General features: G+C 43.3%; 1 protein-coding gene across 1 annotated transcript; it reads left to right on the top strand.

The window, feature by feature from the left end:
- Nucleotides 1-207: 207 nt before the first annotated feature.
- Nucleotides 208-12,566, top strand: CBX4 (chromobox 4). The gene is made up of 5 exons (XM_068264082.1): nt 208-486; nt 570-613; nt 2,904-2,969; nt 7,289-7,355; nt 10,724-12,566. The coding sequence occupies exons 1-5, from the start codon at nt 418-420 to the stop codon at nt 11,990-11,992; spliced, it is 1,515 nt and encodes a 504-aa protein (XP_068120183.1). The 5' UTR covers nt 208-417; the 3' UTR covers nt 11,993-12,566.
- Nucleotides 12,567-20,212: the final 7,646 nt, after the last annotated feature.

The following is a 20,212-nucleotide window of genomic DNA, read 5'->3' as shown; positions in this document are numbered from 1 at the left end:
AGTTCTGATCAGTAACGTGCACGGTGGATCTGCCTCCATCCATCCATCGCACTCTCTCTTCTCGTTCTACCGTGTGGCCATTACTTCACTCCCGCTCCCTTCCCCCAACCTTCTTCTAACTCTGGGAGGGCCGGCTGCACCAATCAGCGGCCGCCCTGGTTGCTCGGTGACAGCTGGAAGGCCCGCCCCTTGACGTTGGTGTGCAAACTCCGAAGCGCAGGAGAGACGTCGGCACAGAGCGCTGGCAGAGGGAGACGGGTTAATGGGTATTCGCATTGGAAGGATCCATGACATCGAGGCAGTGCCGGGGAGGACGCGGGGCTCTAGCAGCGCAGTCTATGTGAAGGCATCGCGGTGTGTCCGGCTATAGGGAGGAATAGCAGCAGTGCGGATAGAGAGATCAGCCATCGGGGGAGCATGGAGCTGCCCGCGGCCGGGGAACACGTCTTTGCAGTGGAGAGCATCGAGAAGAAGCGCGTCCGCAAGGTAGGCAGTGCGGATCAATGGTGCCAGGCGATCACCATGCCTGCGGATGGGGCTGCTCACTGATGATCTCTCTCTCTTTCCAGGGTCGTGTGGAATATCTAGTGAAATGGCGAGGCTGGTCTTCCAAGTAAGTAGCTGCTATTCTATATTGAAGCCATCGAGTGGATTTCTGGTGGAATATATATATTATCCACCTATGTCCCAACCATTGCATCCACAGTGTGACTATAAGGATGAACCCAATGCATGCCAACTGAACTGGCACATCGCTACCCTCATTATTAAGGTGCCTGTGAACAGTACAATTTCTTCTTGTGATCTTTCGATGAAATTTTTAGGATAGAGATTTACAGAAAACTGCAAATCGATGGAAAATGATTCCATGGTCGATGTACATGTAATTGATCCAAATTTTGGATTTTTATGGTCGAATCGTAAGAGAGAAGATGCCCTAATTGATCCGTTTATGGGAACGATCGATAATTGCCTTCCCATTACTTTATTTAGTAAATATTGCCTCGAAAGATCGCAGCCCATTGAAAAAAATCATACCGTTGACCGCCACCTTAAGACAGCGGACTATGGGAAGGATGAATCCAATGCATGGCTGCTGTTGGGAGACAACTGGCACTTCGCTATCACCATTATTTAGTAGACAAGGAGTTGATTGCAGGCTGGCTCACTCTATTAGTGTCGTAGAGGGGGGGGGGGGGGGGGTTGGGAGTTTGCTTTTTTTTTGCGAAGGATGTCATTTATTTTCCTGGCGTTTTCAATTACATCTCCCCGCTCTGCTTTCTCTGCTCAAGTCTTTCCTATATTTCCACACAGTCCAGATTATATTTGAGAATTCGTTTTGGTTGGGGTTTTATCGTACTGAGCTAATAAAACACAGAACTGCGTGCAAAATCTGGTAACCTAGTTTATAGCCATTGAATTTCATTTTCCCCTGATATGGTAACGATAAGAACAGCCCTTTTTATGATATGAGTTACTGCGCTTCGCACATCATAATTGTTCTCTGAAGTGTCTTCTTGAATGATTAGCAATGCTAAATCTGCCTCCATTAATGTAATGAAAAATGTGTAACTTGCTTCTGTGTCTCTTTAAACGTAATTGCATAGTCATCCGGGTTGTGAACTCCTCCAAGATGCAGTGTGTAGCACTGGTTAGCTCTGGTCAGCTTTCAGTTTTAAGAGTCACTGAAACAGGCTTATGGTGTGTGTTCTAATGACAAGTGAAGGGGTTCTTGTGGTATTTGCATCACTGTGTTGCATCTGACACTTTTTGTGTGGTGCGATGCAAACTCCATGAGCATTTCACACCTTTTCTGAGGTGATGCAAGGTATTGCAGTGTTTCTAGTATCGGACATGTTGATGTGCACGATGTAAGTCACTGAGGGAGCACATTGGTCAGCTGTACTTATGGCATGTTACTTTGCATTCCACTGCAAATGTTGCGTTATGTGCATGTTATAGTGCAACGCCCAGTGTGAAAATAGCCTCAATGACAGACTCTTTTAGTCCCAGCATTTCCTACAGACGTTTTATGTGAGGAATTTGTGTCCAAAGAAAATTATGATTCCTCAGACAAAGCCACCTTCGTCTATTGGTCCAGTTCTGACCCTCGTGCTCCCACTGTAGGCACTTTAAGCAGTAGGCAGTGCTCAGCATGGGCACTCTTGACAGTTTTGTGGCTGCACAACCCCATGTGGGACAGGCAGCGCTGCACTGTGTTCCTACAGTGCTGTCAAGGCCAGGTTTTTCAATGGTTCATGTTACAGTAGCACTCAAGAACTTTACTGTTCACTTGCTGCCTTATATATCCCACTCCATTTTTATAGGTGTCATTTTCCACCAACGTTTGTTCATGTTCATTTAACCTGTCTAGAAATGTAATGTTGTGGCTGATCAGTATGAGTGTGTACGTTAGGGATGATCAAATAATTGCTACTCATTCTGAGTTGATGTGGGACTATGCAAATGTGTGTAGCTTGAAAATTGACCAATCAATTTTTGCCGAGGTGGTAGTCAATTGGGCCATTTCAAGCTGCATACATTTGAATACAACATTTTGCACAATGCTGGATGCTAGTCTGCTTTAGGGGACCCAGCAGAAAACCTCATAGGGAAATTCAGCTAAATTGATTGGGAGGACGGCACCCTCTCGAACTGCTAGGTTTCCAATAGGTTGTCGTAAACTACACCCACACTATTTGGCCAATCACAATGGTTTGTGCTGTAAGAGGGTACTGTTATTGGAGAACTGTGCCCTATGAAGATTTCTGCTGGGTTCCCTAAAAGTAGATTAGCGCCTAATCATGCATCAACTTGAAATTCTATCTTATTGACCAGTGTATGTATGTAGCCTATACAGAGTGGTGTACTAGTCTAACAAATCTCAATTTTGTGCTGTCCAGGTACAACACATGGGAACCAGAAGAAAATATTTTGGACCCTCGACTTTTGGTTGCATTTCAGAACAGGTAGGTTAACATACTAATTGCTTACATTCAAATGTTTAAAAGGAAGAGAAATATGGAGGCTGACATATTTATTCCCTTTTAAACAATACCAGTTGCCTGGCTTGTCCTGATGATTTTTCTGGCATGAATAGTGTCTGAATCACACACCTAGAACAAGCATGCAGTTAATCTTGTCAGATTTTTGTCAGAAACTCCTGATGTGCAGTCTTGTTCAGGGTCTCTAGCAGGCCTGGGCAAACCACGTCCCGTGGGGTTTATGAAGGCGGCCCACTGATAGGGAGCCGCATACCCCTCCCCTCCCTTTCTTTAAAATATGTACGTGTAGAGCATGTACAAGATGTAATGTTACCCAATTGCTTTTTCCAGCGGCGATCTCCATGGCAACGGCGGCATCATGTGACCTGCCATGATTACGTTCCAGCGCGTCACATGACGCCACCGTGGCCATGAAGATCTTCGCTGGGAGGAGCGATTGGCCACATTTTAAGAGGAATGCAGCCTGATTTCAAAAACGTTTGCCCACCCCTGGTCTATGACTGAAAATATCAAAAGCATTGGAGCAGCAGGACAGCCAGAATATGTTTGTTTTTAAAGCGGACCTGAACTCAGAACTTCCTCTCTGCTCTAAAAGATAAGCAACCACATAATAACCATTAAAGAAAAACATTTCTTTGTTACTGATGATGCAAATCCTGCAATAAATCTGAAATCTTTCTAATTCCGGCTTTCATGGAAGCAGACCTATTGTTAACATCCTGTGCTTTTAAATGAGCTTATTTCCCTTGGCAGTCAGGTGACACAGGGGAGAGATCAAATTACAATTTTTGATGAGACACAAATGAGGGGGAATTAGACAGACTAAACGCTTAATACATACAGGGTGCATTTCTCTGTTTTCATTCTGTCCTGTGCAAGAGTTCAGGTCCACTTTAAAAGGACATAAGGGCCCGTTCTTAATAGGGAGATTAGCGGGTGATTCCCCCTAATTGCCAAAGTGCTAGCGCTTTTTAAAGAGCTAGCGCAATATAAACCTAATGGCAGTGATCTCACTGCCACGATTGCTGCCGATCGCGGGTATTTTGCGATTAACGACAATCCCAAAACGTGTTACCTGCAGCATTTTGCCGTGGTTCTTGAGCGATCGCGGTTCAATGCTTTTCCAAGCGCTGATTGCGAGCGTTGGGAATCGCAGAAGTGTACAGTGATTTTACCGCGCCCCGAGCAAAACAGCAGCACTAAGCACTACCATTTTGTGCTTTTTATGTGTGAATGGGCTCCAAATGTCAGCCTCCATAGTCTCTCACCTGCGGTTCCCTTTAAGTAATAGGACTGTGGGCATTTGCTGTTAAAATGTATTTATACATTAGATTTTTTTTTTTCATTTTCCTTTAAATTATTTCTACAAATCTGTGGCATTCATCTTTGTCAATGCATCAATCTGTTTCTAATGAATGAGCTTGCTCTCTATCTAGCCCGGGGCCTGTTTTCTGTATTCCAAAGCAATGTTTTGTCCCAATAGCTATTAGAGATTTGCAATCTGACAGCAGTGGGCGTTTCATTAGAGGGTTGAGCTGAGGCTTCTTCCCCTCCACCCACTCACAGAAACTCTTGGCTAATTTTGACATTGTGTAAACAGTCTGGAGCAGAGTCTCCTCAGCCCTGGATTGCATGTAATCTGCTCTATGCATTTTAATGAGATCATTAGCATGCAGTCTGCATCTGTACATGTTAACATCCAGCATGCTCCTCTCTTATATTTCCTATTAAATGAGTTTCATTTTGCATTTAATATTCGCCAAAACAATTAGGTTAGAATCGTGTCAGATGTGGTTTAAAATTTTGATTGGACAATATTGTAGCTTCCTGAGGAGATGCAGCAGAGCACATGGCACTGATAGCCTTAGTTTACTTTTATTGATGATTATAGATCACCACACAGCATAGCAGAGATTAATCCTCATGGTATTACTGAGATATAAATATGGCTATTATTATCCCTGCTTAACCGTTGAAACTATCCTTTCTTAAAGTGGACCTGAACTCTTGCACAGGACAGAAGGAAAACAGAGAGAGATGCACTCTGTATGTATTTAGAGAGTTTAGCCGGTCTTATTCCCCCTTATTTTTAATTTGGTCCCTCAGCTGAATGCCTAGGCAGAGCAGCTAATCTTTAAATATCATTATGCTCTTGCCTACGTTTTTAGAGCAGAGAGGAATTCCTGAGTTCAGGTCCACTTTAAACATGTATGTATATATCACACACACGACAGCTTCCAGTATCTAGAGACTTGTAGTGAAGTGATCTGTCTGTGTTGTCAGTATGGAATTGACTAGGCAATGAAATGAATGCATTCTGGTGTACAGATATGCCCATGCCCTCCTCCTCCCACATCTGAGCTGCAGCAAGTTTCTCTCATAGTGGAGTCTGCTGTGTGGTCTGCTTAACCTTAACGCCCATGGAAAAATAACTGGGTGCCATGTCCCACCCCATAATAGCTGTCTTTTTGCCCACCAGTAATGTATGATACCCAGCCTCAAGGCCTGGTACCACTGGGCACACACATCTCTTCCAGACCTGAATGAAGGCTAAACAGGAAGTACAGTGTGGCATCCTGACTCCATGCTCCCCAGGTGACAGGACTGTACTTAAATGGCTATATGAATAGATCCAACCCCTGGGAGGGGCATGCTGATGCGCAGCCGTGTACACCCAAGTGTCATGCCTCCGGCCAGACCAGGTAGTATTATACATTTCTGGCAGATGGCGATACGCAGAGCCGGGACAAGGTCCTCCAGCACCCAAGGCTGAGACACCAAAGTGCGCCCCTCCATCCCTGCCACCCCCGCCGTCACACACTGATTGCTATTAGACTAAGAGGGCCACATGGCCCACAACCTCCCTAACACCTTAATATCGCGTTATCTGGCTTGCAGTCACTGCTATGTATCCCCTTTTCTTATTTCTTTCTGCTTCATACACAATTAGGAATGACAGCTGAATGAATTGTGCGCCCCCTCCTACACTGCGCCCTGAGGCTGTAGCCTCTCCAGCCTATGCCTCGGCCCGGCCCTGGCGATACGAGTAGCATAAACTGTGTGAGATGGAAAGGAGGGTGGTACCTTGTAAATCTCTCCCCCCCCCCTCCCCTCCATAAAAAAATGGTGCAGCATCCCTTTAAAGTCTCTTTATGTAGTGTACCAATGTAGCACTTCGAACCCTGAGGTGCTTGTGATAGCTATATTTCATATAGGCAAGCCATTCTACAATATTCTGTATTGAGTTTATGCAAATAAAGGAATGCCTTTTTCCAAGGGCTTTTGACTGCTTTGAAGGATGAAATGGCGATGGCAATATATTCATATTAGGCCACTAGAACTAATTCACAATTTTCACAGTGCCAAGCAGGATACTCCTCTATGCGCCCGCCCCCAAGCACTGCGCCATACCAGCCTCTATAAATGGGCATGTTTGTTTTAAAGAGAAGCGTGGGCAGCAGTGGTTAGGGAACACTTCAGAGCGTTGTGCACCTCTCGGCACCGTTAATACTGTGAATGTGCTCCTAAGTGTTTTTTTTATTCAGTAAAAGCAAATGAACCTTTGGAAGATTTTGAGTCCCCTCAACTGTGCTGATAATGTAGTGGTGTTGTAAAGAAAAACCAGTTGCTATAGCCTCAACGTTGCATATCATAAGTGTGCGTCCTCCCTCTGCTTCAAATGGCTTGCACGCGTCCTTTTGGTCATGTTGCAAGCCTCACCACCACGCAGTCCCTCCTTCCAGGTTGAAGGAGGAAGTGCGAGCAGTAAGGCTTGCAATGCGACCAATAGGACACATGCAAGCTATTTGGAGCACAGGGAGGACACACACTTATGGGTAAATAACTCCTTCACTTCCTGTCGCACACCTGAGCTATTTAAAGCTCATTTAAATCACGAATTTGAGTGCTTAAGCACTCCTTATTACTAGTGAGAGCATCCCTGGTTGCTGAGACTTTCCTCTCTGGCGTTCCCACGTGCGCTTCAGTGTCTTAGGTGGTCTGGCTCTCCTCACCTCCTAGGCCACTCTTCCACAAAAGTGTGCACATGTCTGACAGGCAGTGAATTAAGCACCTTCAGCCCTCTGTGGAAAAGAGGCCTGGCTGAAGTCACGTGAGATTTAATTTGCTAGCAGAAAAGCATTTGGCGTATAAACCATCCCTTAGTTACGCCTATTGTTTAACAGACCCATAATGTACCTTTGGCTTCCCAGACTTCAGCATGATCATGAAACTAGGATTTTTTCAGACAGTAGCATTTACTCGTTTGTCTTTATTTTATGTAGAGAACGGCAAGAGCAGATGATGGGGTACCGAAAACGTGGCCCTAAACCAAAGCACCATATACTTTCAGTAAGTTGTTATTTTGCCTCTATAATGGTTTAGTTCTATCCTTCAGTGACACTAGCCATCTGTATGTTTATGCATGATCATGTAAAAATATACACACTTTCTATTGACCTATTTCAGCAGTCAGCAGCACTGGTGTTTGTTACTCAACTTTTACTGTTTTTGTGTTTTTACTTGATGAGACTCCTGATCATGTGATTATGCCTAAAGTTGCTCACAGGTATAGCCAGGGCTGTGTAGTTGGATTCGAGGAGGCGGGGCAATTTTGGGCACTCGGAGTCATTGATTTCATAAACTGAGGAGTCTGAGTCGGATGATTTTTGTACAAAATCCACAGCCCTGTTAAGTATTAGACTAAGGAGTCAGAGTCGAGCAGTTGAAGCCATTTTGGGTACCCGGAGTTGGAGTAGTGGTTTCATAAACTGAGGAGTCGGAACATTTTTGTACAGACTCCATGGCCCTGGGTACAGCTGGCTGATATCGGCCACCTCAGCTAATCCAAGGGCAGTCAAAGCAATCGCCGCTACATGTGACAGTAGTTTTCAGCTGAAAAATTGGTCGGTCGGAATGGATCAGCTTTCTTCAGCATGAAGAAGAGTTAAAGAACAACTGAAGTGAGAAGAATATGGAGGCTGTCATATTACTTTCCTTTTTAAATAATACCAGTTGCTTGGCAGCTCAGCTGTTCTATTTCGCTGCAGTAGTGCCTGAATAACACCAGAAACAAGCATGCAGCCAGTCTTCAGATCTGACAATGTCAGAAACAACTGACCTGCTGCATGCTTGTTCACGGTCTATGGCTAGAATTAGAGGCAGAGGCTCAGCAAGACTGCCAAGCAAACTGGTATTGCTTAAAAGGAAATAAATATGGCAGCCTCCATATCCTGCTCACTTTAGTTGTCCTTTAAGTATGTAAGGCTACAGCACTAGGTGCTGAACTGAGTTTCCTCCATCCACTAACACGGTCAAACATCAGGTGGAAATGATCAGGCCTATTTATAAATGACTTCTCTCCTATTTTGGGAATGCTCTCCCATTTTGGTCACGTTAATCTGCATCCAGTAGGAAGAATTAGAACTGTGCAGCAAACTCTGGTATTTCCCAAATATGGAGTTTACATTGACTGCTACGAGTGACAGTTCTCTGCCACATTGTTATGCGTGGAGACTATGGGAACATCTACATGGTAGGCTATCTATAGGTGCATGCCATCGCACAATGTGCAGAAAGTCTACTAGCACTTTAATGTGGACCTGAACTCTTGCACAGGACAGAAGGAAAACCTAGAGAAATGCACCTTGTATGTATTTAGAGAGTTTAGCCTGTGTAATTCCCCCTCATCTGTGATGGAGCACAAGTGGTAGCTAATTGGTAAACACCGAATGTTAACATTTAGGGCAGCACGGTGGCGTAGTGGTTAGCTCTCTCGCCTTGCAGCGCTGGGTCCCTGGTTCGAATCCCAGCCAGGGCAGTATCTGCAAAGAGTTTGTATGTTCTCTCCGTGTCTGCGTGGGTTTCCTCCGGGCACTCCGGTTTCCTCCCACATTCCAAAAAACATATGGATAAGTTAATTGGCTCCCCCTAAAATTGGCCCTAGACTACAGTACTTACACTACATAATATAGACATATGGCAATGGTAGGGATTAGATTGCGAGCTCCTTTGAGGGACAGTTAGTGACAAGATATATATATATATATATATATACACACACACACACACACACACACACACACACACACACACACACACACACACACACACACACACACACACACACACACTGTACAGCGCTGCGTAATATGTTGGCGCTATATAAATACTAAATAATAATATGCAGGAAGTAGACCCACTGCAGATGTATTGCAGATGTATTGCAGGATATGTGTAAGCTGTTACAAAGACATGTTTTTCTTTAAAGGTTATTATGCTGTTGATAATCTTTTAGAGCAGAGAGGAAGTTCTGAGTTCAGGTCCGCTTTAAATGAGAAATCTAGGATGTGTTCAATAAAATATCCTTCTTGTTAGATCACTTAATGCAAATTCATCTTTGAATGCTGGTTTGCCTTGTCTTTAATATGCTTGGCATTTCCGATACCGAAAACAGTTTGCCAGGTAGGGAATTTAAATGGACTTGATCACATCTCGTCTGTTAACACTGGTGAGCAGCTTCTCTCATGCACCCTTTGTAGCTGCACTGTAAAGGTTTCTTCTGTTATATCCAGATTCGAAGTGAGCTATTCAGCTGGCTAGACAGCGTGTTTAAAATTTCCACATCTATTGAAAACCGTGTGACTGCAGTCTGTAATTTTTTTTTTTTTTATTGCTGCAAGCACTGAAGTAGCCTCAGGTAACCATGGCAACCAATTCAGTAGTAACTGGAGACACTCCATTCACCACTGGCTAAAGTTTGCCACCTGAAAAAAGGACTATAGTCCCAATGAAGCAGATACCGTAGAATCCCCTTTATGGTAAACTCCAAGGGACCAGAAAAAAAAGTTAGGAGCTAGTCTGCAAATGAGGAACTTTTAACCCGGGATTGACCTTCATCCCAATCAGTAGCTGATGCCCCCTTTCCCATAAGAAATCGTTACTTTTTCTTGAATAGATCATCAGGAGCGTCTGTATGGCTGATATTGTGGCGGAACCCCTGCCACGGTGTGATGTCATGACCATGGTCCTAACAGTTTTCTGTCTGTGAACCTTGTTGCATTGTGGGAAATAATGTTTTGGTTTTGTTTTCCAACTGCCAAGCAAACTGTATCTCCCTCTGTGCTTGAAACTCTCACAAATGAACATTCCGTACAAATCACCTGGCAGAACTAAAGAAGTCTCCACCAGTGATAAATTTCCAAGTGTAAATCGGGGAGAGGAAAGATTTTACAATGGGCAGTGTTCTCCCCAGAATTTTTTTCCAGCTCGGTGGCATGAAAAAGTAGCCGGGTGGCATGAAAAAGTAGCCGGGTGGGTTGAGATGGAAATGCAGGGCAACTCTGCTTACAGCATAGGAGGATGTGAGGAGGTGAGCCGATGACAGCCGGGTGGTCACCAAATCTAGCCGGGTGGAGCACCCGGCTAAAAGAGCCTGGGGAGAACACTGATGGGTAAACACTGACTAAATAGTTTATAAAGTAATATTGTAAATAAGCAATTTCATTCAGTACGACATTTTCACAACCGTTCCAGAATAAATCAATTTTGCTCTAGATTTCTTCCTGCCAAAGCAAAACGTTTACATTTTAAGTAAAAGTTGGTATTTGGTAAACCTGACATACCCCATTCATGCAAATAATGATTTTTAGCGCTAGGTCTACTTTTTTTTAGTTTTGTGATCATATACCTGACAGATGCTTTGGCTTTTTTTGTTCCAGATGCCATCTTTTGCACGTCGTTCCACAGTCTTAAGTGGCTTACAGGACTCTTCAGTGGACAATCACACTAAGCTTGAAGTGGGATCCATAGCAAAGAGCCAACCCCACCAGTATCAACTGAACAGCAAAAAACACCACCAGTACCAGCCATATGGAAACGATCACTCTGAAAAGCACCACTCAAGTAACAAACGTAAATATTACTACCAACTGAACAGCAAAAAACATCATCATTACCAACCAGACCCCAAGATGTATGACCAATGTCCACCGGCGAAGGATTCCCAAAATGCTTGTGAGCAGAACAAGCACAAGGAACCGTGGACACACAGCCGATCTGCCGAGAAAGAGGCACCTGCTAAAAATGGCGTTGAACATTCTTTAAATGGTGTAGGCAAAAGTCTGTCTAGTGATGCTCCCACCAGTGCAGCTAAAGAGGAGGTGTCTGGTAATGGAGTTGGAGGTAAAATGAAAATTGTGAAAAACAAAAATAAAAACGGGAGAATTGTCATAGTGATGAGTAAATACATGGACAATGGAATACAATCTGTAAAAACAAAGCCTACTGAGGAGGCCTGGGAGGCTGAGCCTCGAAATACTACAGGCACAAAGGCCACCTGCAATGGTGACAGGACTTGCAATGTGGTTGCAGAAAAACAAGAGCACTGGAAAAAGCGAGTGGAGGCCAAAATCAGAATAAATGAGAACATTGAGGAGAAAAAATCTGCTCCCCTTACGGGTCTCCAGAGAACCTATTCTAGCACGGATTCAGTTCAAAGCCAGCCCTTGCAGCTCACCAAGAAGGAGATTACAAGGACAAATGGGGTAAACTTATCCTCTAGTGAAGTATCTCCTAAGGAAGTAGTGTATATCAATCCTAGAAAGAGGTGCCTATCTGAAATCACAGACAAGGGAGACTCCTGCAAAAAAATCACTACTTCACGAAGTATAAGTGCTCCTAGTAGAATGGAAAACCAAGGTGGCCAGAGTGTGCTTCCTGTTTCTCCTCCAGAGCCGGATGTCATTATATTAGATTCCGACTTGGATGAGCCTATAGACTTACGTTGTGTCAAATCTAGGTGCGATAGTCACCAAGAGGTAACGAACAATGTCCAAGTAGTTAAAGAATTAGAATCTCAGCCCACTGAAAAAGATGACCAACAGGAGGACCCACGGACCATATTTAAACCTTTCTTTGGAAATATTGTGATCACTGACGTAACGGCCAACTGTCTTACCGTTACATTCAAGGAATATATTACAGTCTAACCGTCCTGTTGTGGAGAACCTGTTGTGGAGAACTTGAAATTGTCTCACAAGGTTAACGCAATTTGGAATCCTACAAGTTTTTCCTTCTCTTTACAAACTCACGACCTATATTAGAGCACTTAATGGCAGATCGGCCTGCGTGACTGTTATAGCTGCAGGCTTTATTACTGTTAAAACCGTTGTCAATGGTAACCATGTAAATTGAATATTTATTAGTATTTATATGTGTAGATTTAATTCAGACTTTGCTTTGTTTATAGCTATAATTTTTTTTTTTGTGAAAAGCAAATTTTGTTGTAACTATTTTGTTGCCAGAATTGATTAAGGCACACTGAATTTAATCTTATATATATCTATATAAAAAAAATTGTATATTTATGGTGCATTTGTTGATATGCATAAACAAATTGAATTCAGAGCTGCTGCTAATAGACTTGCTAATGCTTCCGGTAGCTGCTTGGATGTTAGTTAATATGGAAAAGTAATGTAAGTAACTTGAGTTGGCCCTGGGTGTCTCTAAAAGTCTGAAGCCTTAGTTAGGTGCTAAATTATAATGTGCAATAATAAAAATGCAACTCCGTTATAAATAGCTGTTGAAGTGGTCTTCGGTGATTGAGAAGTGTTTAGATGTTCTGTTTGCATGTGTGGCCTGCACTGCTGCTGGAGGTTCTATTGGCAGTGTAGATGGAGGGTGTCTGGTTTCACTGCATACGTTGTGTTTGTTTCTTTTGGCAAGAATCTTCGGTTGTCAACATAAGACAATATTTACTTGAATGATTTACGACCGTTCGGTAAACAGAAACGCCATGCCTAGTTGCTGAATTACATCAAACTTTAATTGAAAATGAACTGAACAAACAGTTGTAGACCGGAGTTTCCTTAAATCCAATGGTTTTCTTTATCTAAAAGTTAAAAATGTAGGCTTAAAGTAAACCAGAGAAGCAAGCTTTACTAAGATTTGATACTTACCCGGGGGGGGGCGCTCCCGCCCGCCCCATAAACACGTTTGAGTCCCACGCCATCCTCCCGTGGTCTGCTGTTCAGCCGCAATCGGCTCTGGTAACTTGCTCAGTGACGTCAGTCAAGGTCTACTGCGAATGCCCAGTAGGTCCGTGCATGCCCAGAAGACCCAGACTGAACGCTACTGAGCAAGTTGTCGGGGCTTATTGTGGCTGAACGGCAGACCTCATGTGTTTATGGGGCATGTGGAAGCCCTGGGTAAGTATCAAATCTTAGTAAAGCTTGATCTCTGGTACACTTTAAAGTGTGCTTCTAGCCAAATTTATTTTTCTATGAAAACATTCACATAATGCCTTGTTTGTGTGTACAAAGAATTTCACTTATGTACTCTGCCCTTCAAGAACGTAGGCAGGCCCCAGTGTCATTGTGATAGATCGCTGGCGCAGCCTCTAGCAGAGGGGGGAGGGCTCATAATACTCTCTCTCCAACACTCCTCTGCACACGTGGCAAGGAGAAAATGCAAAGGCCCTTTTCATAAGGAGGCGGGGCAGAGACCTACATTGGTGTAAATGGAGAGCACAGGTATGCCTTCCAAAAGAAAAAAGTGTTCTCCCCAGGCTTTTTTAGCTGGATGCTCCACTCGGCTAATTTTGGTGTGCTCCCGAATATCATCTGCTCACCTCCTCCTATGCTGTAAGCAGAGTTGCGCCGGCCCTTCATTCCCCCATCGCGCCCTACCCGGCTACTTTTTCATGCCAAAGGTAGAGGTGATCTTCAGCACTACTAACTCCAAATGGCTTTATTGCCAGTGCCCTTCACCCACCGCCCATTCCGCAGGTACTCCATGTACACGAGTTTGTTTGTGTTGACACACACCACTGTGGAATAAAGCAATGTGCAGTTAGTGCTGGAGATCTTGTCTACTTTTTTCATTTGATTGTTCTACATTCTCTCTCCAGCACACATGCCATGCAATTTGTGTGATGCAGCCACGCGTTGGAGAATGTCGGATATTCTGATATACTACCAGGAGAGATGATTATTTGCTTCTACATTGTTTACTTATGTCACCTGGTGGGAAACCTTTCTGGGGAGAATACTGCACATTATATCTTTAAAGGATACCCGAGGTGACCTGAGATGGGCATGTGTATGTACAGTATCTAAATGAAAGAGCAGAGCTCCATAGTGTATTACTTAAAAAACGTTGCTTTATTGGCAAGAGGGAAACATACTCACAAGATGTATGACGTAACTTTTCATATCAGCGGTAGGCTAGTTCGCTTAACATCCTGCCGGCAATGACACACGTGCTGTGGCCAGTAGTGGTTCTGATGAAGGCGCAGAGCACCGAAACGCGTCATGACGACATATGCACGCCGCTAGGAGACCCCGCCCACCCATCCTCAAGCGAAACTAGCTCCCAGGAGAACGGAGTCCGTGCTTCTGGCCACAGCGCGTCATTGCCGGCAGGGTGTTAAAGAGACTCCGTAACAAAAATTGCATCCTGTTTTTATCATCCTACAAGTTACAAAAGCTATTCTAATGTGTTCTGGCTTACTGCAGCACTTTCTACTATCACAGTCTCTGTAATAAATCAATGTATCTTTCCCCTGTCAGACTTGTCAGCCTGTGTCTGGAAGGCTGCCAAGTTCTTCAGTGTTGTGGTTCTGCTATGAACTCCCCCCTCCAGGCCCCTCTATATACACTGCCTGTGTATTATTTAGATTAGGGCAGCTTCTCTCTTCTCTCTTATCTTTTACAAGCTGGATAAATAGTCCTCTGAGCTGGCTGGGCTTTCACATACTGAGGAATTACAGACAAAGGCAAAGCTGTTTGCAGGAAGAAACGAGCAGCCTGAAACTTCAGTGCATGAGAACTGCAGGGGGAAAGAAAAACACAAATGATCTCTTGAGATTCAAAAGGAAGGGTGTATACAGCCTGCTTGTGTATGGATGTATTTTCTAAGTGTGGACATACTGTACATCAACCTACTTCCTGTTTTGGTGGCCATTTTGTTTGTTTATAAACAAACTTTTTAAAACTGTTTTTAACCACTTTTAATGCGGCGAGGAGCAGCGAAATTGTGTCAGAGGGTAATAGGAGATGTCCCCTAACGCACTGGTATGTTTACTTTTGTGCGGTTTTAACAATACAGATTCTCTTTAAGGGGTGCGAGGGGGGGGGGGGGGTGTCAGCGGCGAGCCAGGTTTTGGAATCAAAAGTGCCCAAATTTATGCACCTGCCTAATTTTTATTTAAGCCATTATTGTGCACTATTTTTTTATCGTAACAACCAACAACTTATACAGGAAAATCATGACTATTAACAAGGTTGCCCAAACTTTTGCATCCCACTGTAGCCTGCCCTTTCCAGTCTAATGTGATTCAAGGTACCCTTCTCTGTAATCTGCTGTATTCCCTTCCAGTTTGTCTGTTTTGCACATTAGCAAACTAGGTGTTCTCACTGACAACTCCATGAAAACGTGTTTAGATCTGGTTGTAGATAGTATTCATGGAAACCTTGTGGCATCCGCATTGTGCAAGTTTTAATCGTGTTTACAAGTAGGAGCCTGCATACATTTGATAATGATTTTAAATCCATCTACTTACAGCTGGCAATATCCTGACTAGTTCTCTTTTCTAGCCTTTGTTCTCGATTGAGTTTATGTCCTTCTTTCACTTCCACCAGCCTGTAATCCTGAGGACCGCCTCAAGTGTCTCACGCAGTAGAAACCAGGGAAAGATAAATAAATACTGTATCAAAAAAGAAGTATCTTACCTCACCAGATGACAAAACACCTAAATTATTGGATAAGGTTTATTCAAGCAAGAAAACAAAAAATTGCTTTAGCTACAACTGTGTATGGAGCGTGGCCACCTCTGTAGACTATAGAGGTGCTCGTGCTCCATACACCTTTCTAACTGAAGCACTTTTTTGTGTTACTGACCTGAAGAAGTGGGCAGGGACCTGTGAAACGTGTTGTCATTTTAGATCATTCTGCTTGAATAAATCTTAAGATACCTCTTTTATTGTATATTTAAGTTTAATTTTGTTGGGTGCTTCCGCCTTCTCCCTTGTGTCTATAATTTACACCTCCCCTGGGAGGTGTTAGCTTTTCATTTTGGTGCGATCCATAACTGATCTCCAGGATGTAAGAAGTGCAACCATCCAGTTCCTGTGGGACCTGCAGAACCGTGCAGGTGATATACTGTGGTTGTAGGGACTGCAACCCACCTTTGTGAGTATAATCCCTCAAAGATTTTTTTGAAATGCCAATAAATACCTCACAATACAGCACCATAGGCTCCTGGTATCTCTCTTATGATACAGGTGACTAGGGTTCCTCCTGGGAGCGAGAACCTCTGTGACCTCCACTACCATATATATAACGCAGTAGAGATTGAGCAGTGCAGAGAATGAAAGGGGTGATGGGGTGTTAAGAGGGAGTCTAGAGATATAAGTAGCAGGGAGATTACAGAAACTGATGGAGAGAGAGTTGGTGGAATCCGGAGAGTGTAGCAGTGACTGCATAGACAATTGTTGGCATGAAAGAGGCCGCGTCTGACGACACTGGTGTCTGGAAAAGCATAGGGGCATGAAACCGCACTGCTGGCTTGGAAAAAAAAACATGGTTGACAATAGAGTGGCAGATAGCAGGTAGCAAGATAAAACTGCTGGGCAGTGGAACACAGGTGGTGACATAGGGGACAATTAGAGAAGATTGACGTTGGGAGGACAGTAGGGGTGGACACACAGTAAACATGTAGAGAGGTGGTGGCAGGTAAAGCAGTGGCAGATAGTGGACCATGAAAGAGAGATGTTAGTTGAAGGGAGAGAGCGGACAATGGGACAGATATGACTGCAAGAGATCGGTGGTGGCAGGAGAGAGTACTGTTAGGCAGAGAAAGTTGTGGAGCAGCTGCTGTAGTCTTGCTTAAGAATGACCCCTTTCTACCGCCGTTGTATGGGTCACCATGCTTTAATTTGGCCCACTGCATATTACATTCACTGTGCATGTGCTCAGAGCGAATCTCCTGTCAGCCTAACTTTTGAGTGTGCAGGCAATATTTCTTTTGTAGGACTTTATATTTTAAACGTGGGAACCAAAATACAAGAAGATGGTTCATTAGCTACATTAACAGTATTACAAAGTGCTTTTCTATTACCGATAATTTTATGTTCTGTTATGACAATAAAAGCTCTTCTCTTATGCATCTTGAACACTAGGCATTAAATCAGGCCAGAAGAGGAGTGTTATATGCATACAATATGTTAGACCCCATACTGTACTACATCAGCAAGCATTTGCATTAAATGTAGTCGTGGCTTAGGCTTATATTGGCAAACTGACATATTGACGGATCCTATGTTATGAATAGGTTTCGTTCACACGTTTCCATTCACGGCTCGTCCCGACCTGCAAGAATTTTCTGGACAAGCTGGTTCATTTAAGCCTATGGTGCAAAGGCATCTTCTGTTCTGGTCTTCAAAACAGACCATCACAGCCGATACTGCTCTAGCTTGTTGTTGGAGGTCCAGTTCAAGTGTGGCCTGAATTAATCTTCAATTGATTATTCGGTTTGTTTTACTGCATAGGCACAGGTGTACCCAAGCATGTGCAGTATGGTGGTGCTTATACATGAAGTGGAGCGCAGTCATGAGCACATATCCAATAATCTCTAGTAAACTTATCCAAAAACCTCTTGTGTCATATGTTTAGAAGGTCCTAGTGCTGGATTGGTGGGGTTCAGGATAATGGGGGTAAGCCTCGGGACTATCCAGAGGCTTCCCTCTAAGGTAAGTTTTTGTTCTCTTTAAACTGCCTATTCATGCATACTCACTGCAGTGATGCATTGTGGGCATTGCTTCTTGATCATTTTGAGGCTAATGTTCAAATGTCTCCTTTAGTCAAGCGGACTCTGTAATTATGACTCTTGTAGAAGGGAAAGAGGGATAACTGCTGTTCCTGCTGAAAACTGCCTCCCCTACTGTATGTATATGTATATGTATATATATATCCTCTAAGTGTGCTTTGATTAGTTAGTAACCATTAAGATTGTTCCCCTCACCAGCTTACACCTCTCAGACATTTTAGTCATCTTTGGCAGGTTTGGTGCTTCATACAGGTCCCTGAACTGCCGGTTTAAAAGCAATTTGGAATGTGATTAATATGAAGAGAAGCTTGAACACAGGTGCCAGAATAGAGAAAAAACATTTGAAAACCGTTTAAAAAGGGCGGCAGTGGTGTGGCTTACATCCCCAACAATAAATACACAGACTGTGTTGATTAAAGTCCAACAAGGATATCATTTATTTAAGTACTTCACAATGCAATGCGTTTTGCCGGTTCTTTCCTGCTTCATCAGGCAATCAAAGGAGTAAAAACTAGAACAAAAACAAAACAGTAGGCCAAGCACCTGTACATAATTTCATCATAGACTGATAGCAATTTTCATTTGAGAGAAGAGTTTAAGCTTCTCTTCATATTGCCAAGTCCATCCTTGGTGAAGGGGTGTTACCCCTTGTTTCCTATCTACAGAGAGCCACTTCTTAACCTGAGTGGGGTCAGGTCATAACATCCCCACCCGCTTATACAGTGGTTGCCTTTATGGTAACCATCGATTGTGAGTATACACTCTTATACACCTTACTACTACCAATTGCTTCCTGAATGTACTACACTATTTTAGGCTCTCATTGTTCCTTTTCTCCTTCTGGAATGTGATTACGTTCTCCCTTCAACACCCAGTAATTGGCACCTCCTAACATTCCCCACCCTACAACTCCCTTGGTATTTGGCCAAGTTGGGTAAAATAGTATGTAAAGAAACTTGATTTCTTTGTCTCACTGATTTTCTGAGAATGACTGTTTAGTGTGTCACTCCTAATACAGTACCCTCCTAGCACTGCAGCACGCCTAATACAGTACCCTGCTGGCACTGTAATACTAACAGGGGAACAGCTGGTCTGTTTGCAAGAAAGAGGAAAGCTGTTTTTAGACACTGCTGTTGAAAATATATAGCTGTAGTGCTGATACTGAAGTCTGGCTAACTGGACTGGAAAACGGAAACCAACCAAACTGGATGTGTTAGAAATTATCTGTGATTAGGTGTAAAGAAAAAATATGAAATTGTTTAACCACTTGATCACTACAGGTGGTGTTCCCCTTAAAGGGAGCCTTAGCTGAGAGGGATCTGAATGTTTCCTTTTAAATAATACCAGTTGCCTGGCAGTCCTGCTAATCGAGTGGCTACAGTAGTGACTGAATCATACACCTGAAACAAGCATGCAGCTAATCCAGTCTGACTTAAAGGGGAACTGAAGAGAGAGGTATATGGAGGCTGCCATGTTTATTTCCTTTTAAGCAATGCCAGTTGCCTGGCAGTCCTGCTGATCCCCTGTCTCTAATACTATTAGCCATAGCCCCTGAACAAGCATGCAGCAGATCAGGTGTTTCAGACTTTAAAGTCAGATCTGACAAGACTAGCTGCATGCTTGTTTCTGGTGTTATTCAGATACTACTGCAGAGAAATAGACCAGCAGGACTGCCAGGCAACTGGTATTGATTAAAGGGAAATGGGTATGGCAGCCTCCTTATACCTCTTACTTCAGTTCCCCTATAAGTCAGAGCACCTGATCTGCATGCTTGTTGAGGGGCTGTGGTTAAAAATATTAGAGACACAGGATCAGCAGGAGAGTCAGGCAACTGGTATTATTTTAAAAGGAAAAAATCATATCCATCTCAGTTTAGGTTCCCTTTAAAGATTTATTGCAGGATTTGTATCAGCTGTAACAAATGTGTTTATTTTTTTTAAAGTTATTGTGCTGTTGCTTATCTTTTAGAGCAGAGAAGAAACATAGAGAGGAAGTTCTGAGTTCAGGTCCACTTTAAGACCCACTTCAGAGTCTGAAGGTTACGTTTTGGAAAGGGCTTTTTCATTTTCTTGAGGGTCTAAAAGCCTTGGCTATTACAAGGGACCTAAGGCACTGATGTCTCCCCATGTCCAACAGGCCTCGTGGTAATGGTATAAAAATGCCTTATCTACAGTCCCTCCAAGTCATGACTAGTAGTTACCTTATATACTTTTTAATATGTATGATGGTATATTACTGTTCATTTTGAAAATAAAGGCTCGTAATTATTGTTAAAGTAATAAATAATCACAAAACTGAAAAAAATGCAACTTTATTTCCAGATAAAATATTATGGCCATACATTGTACTAGGGACACAATGTAAGTGTTGTAATAACCAGGAC

Source organism: Hyperolius riggenbachi, chromosome 12 (genome assembly GCF_040937935.1).
Source record: "Hyperolius riggenbachi isolate aHypRig1 chromosome 12, aHypRig1.pri, whole genome shotgun sequence".
Classification (NCBI taxonomy): domain Eukaryota; kingdom Metazoa; phylum Chordata; class Amphibia; order Anura; family Hyperoliidae; genus Hyperolius; species Hyperolius riggenbachi.
This window is presented reverse-complemented; position numbering and strand designations above follow the sequence as displayed.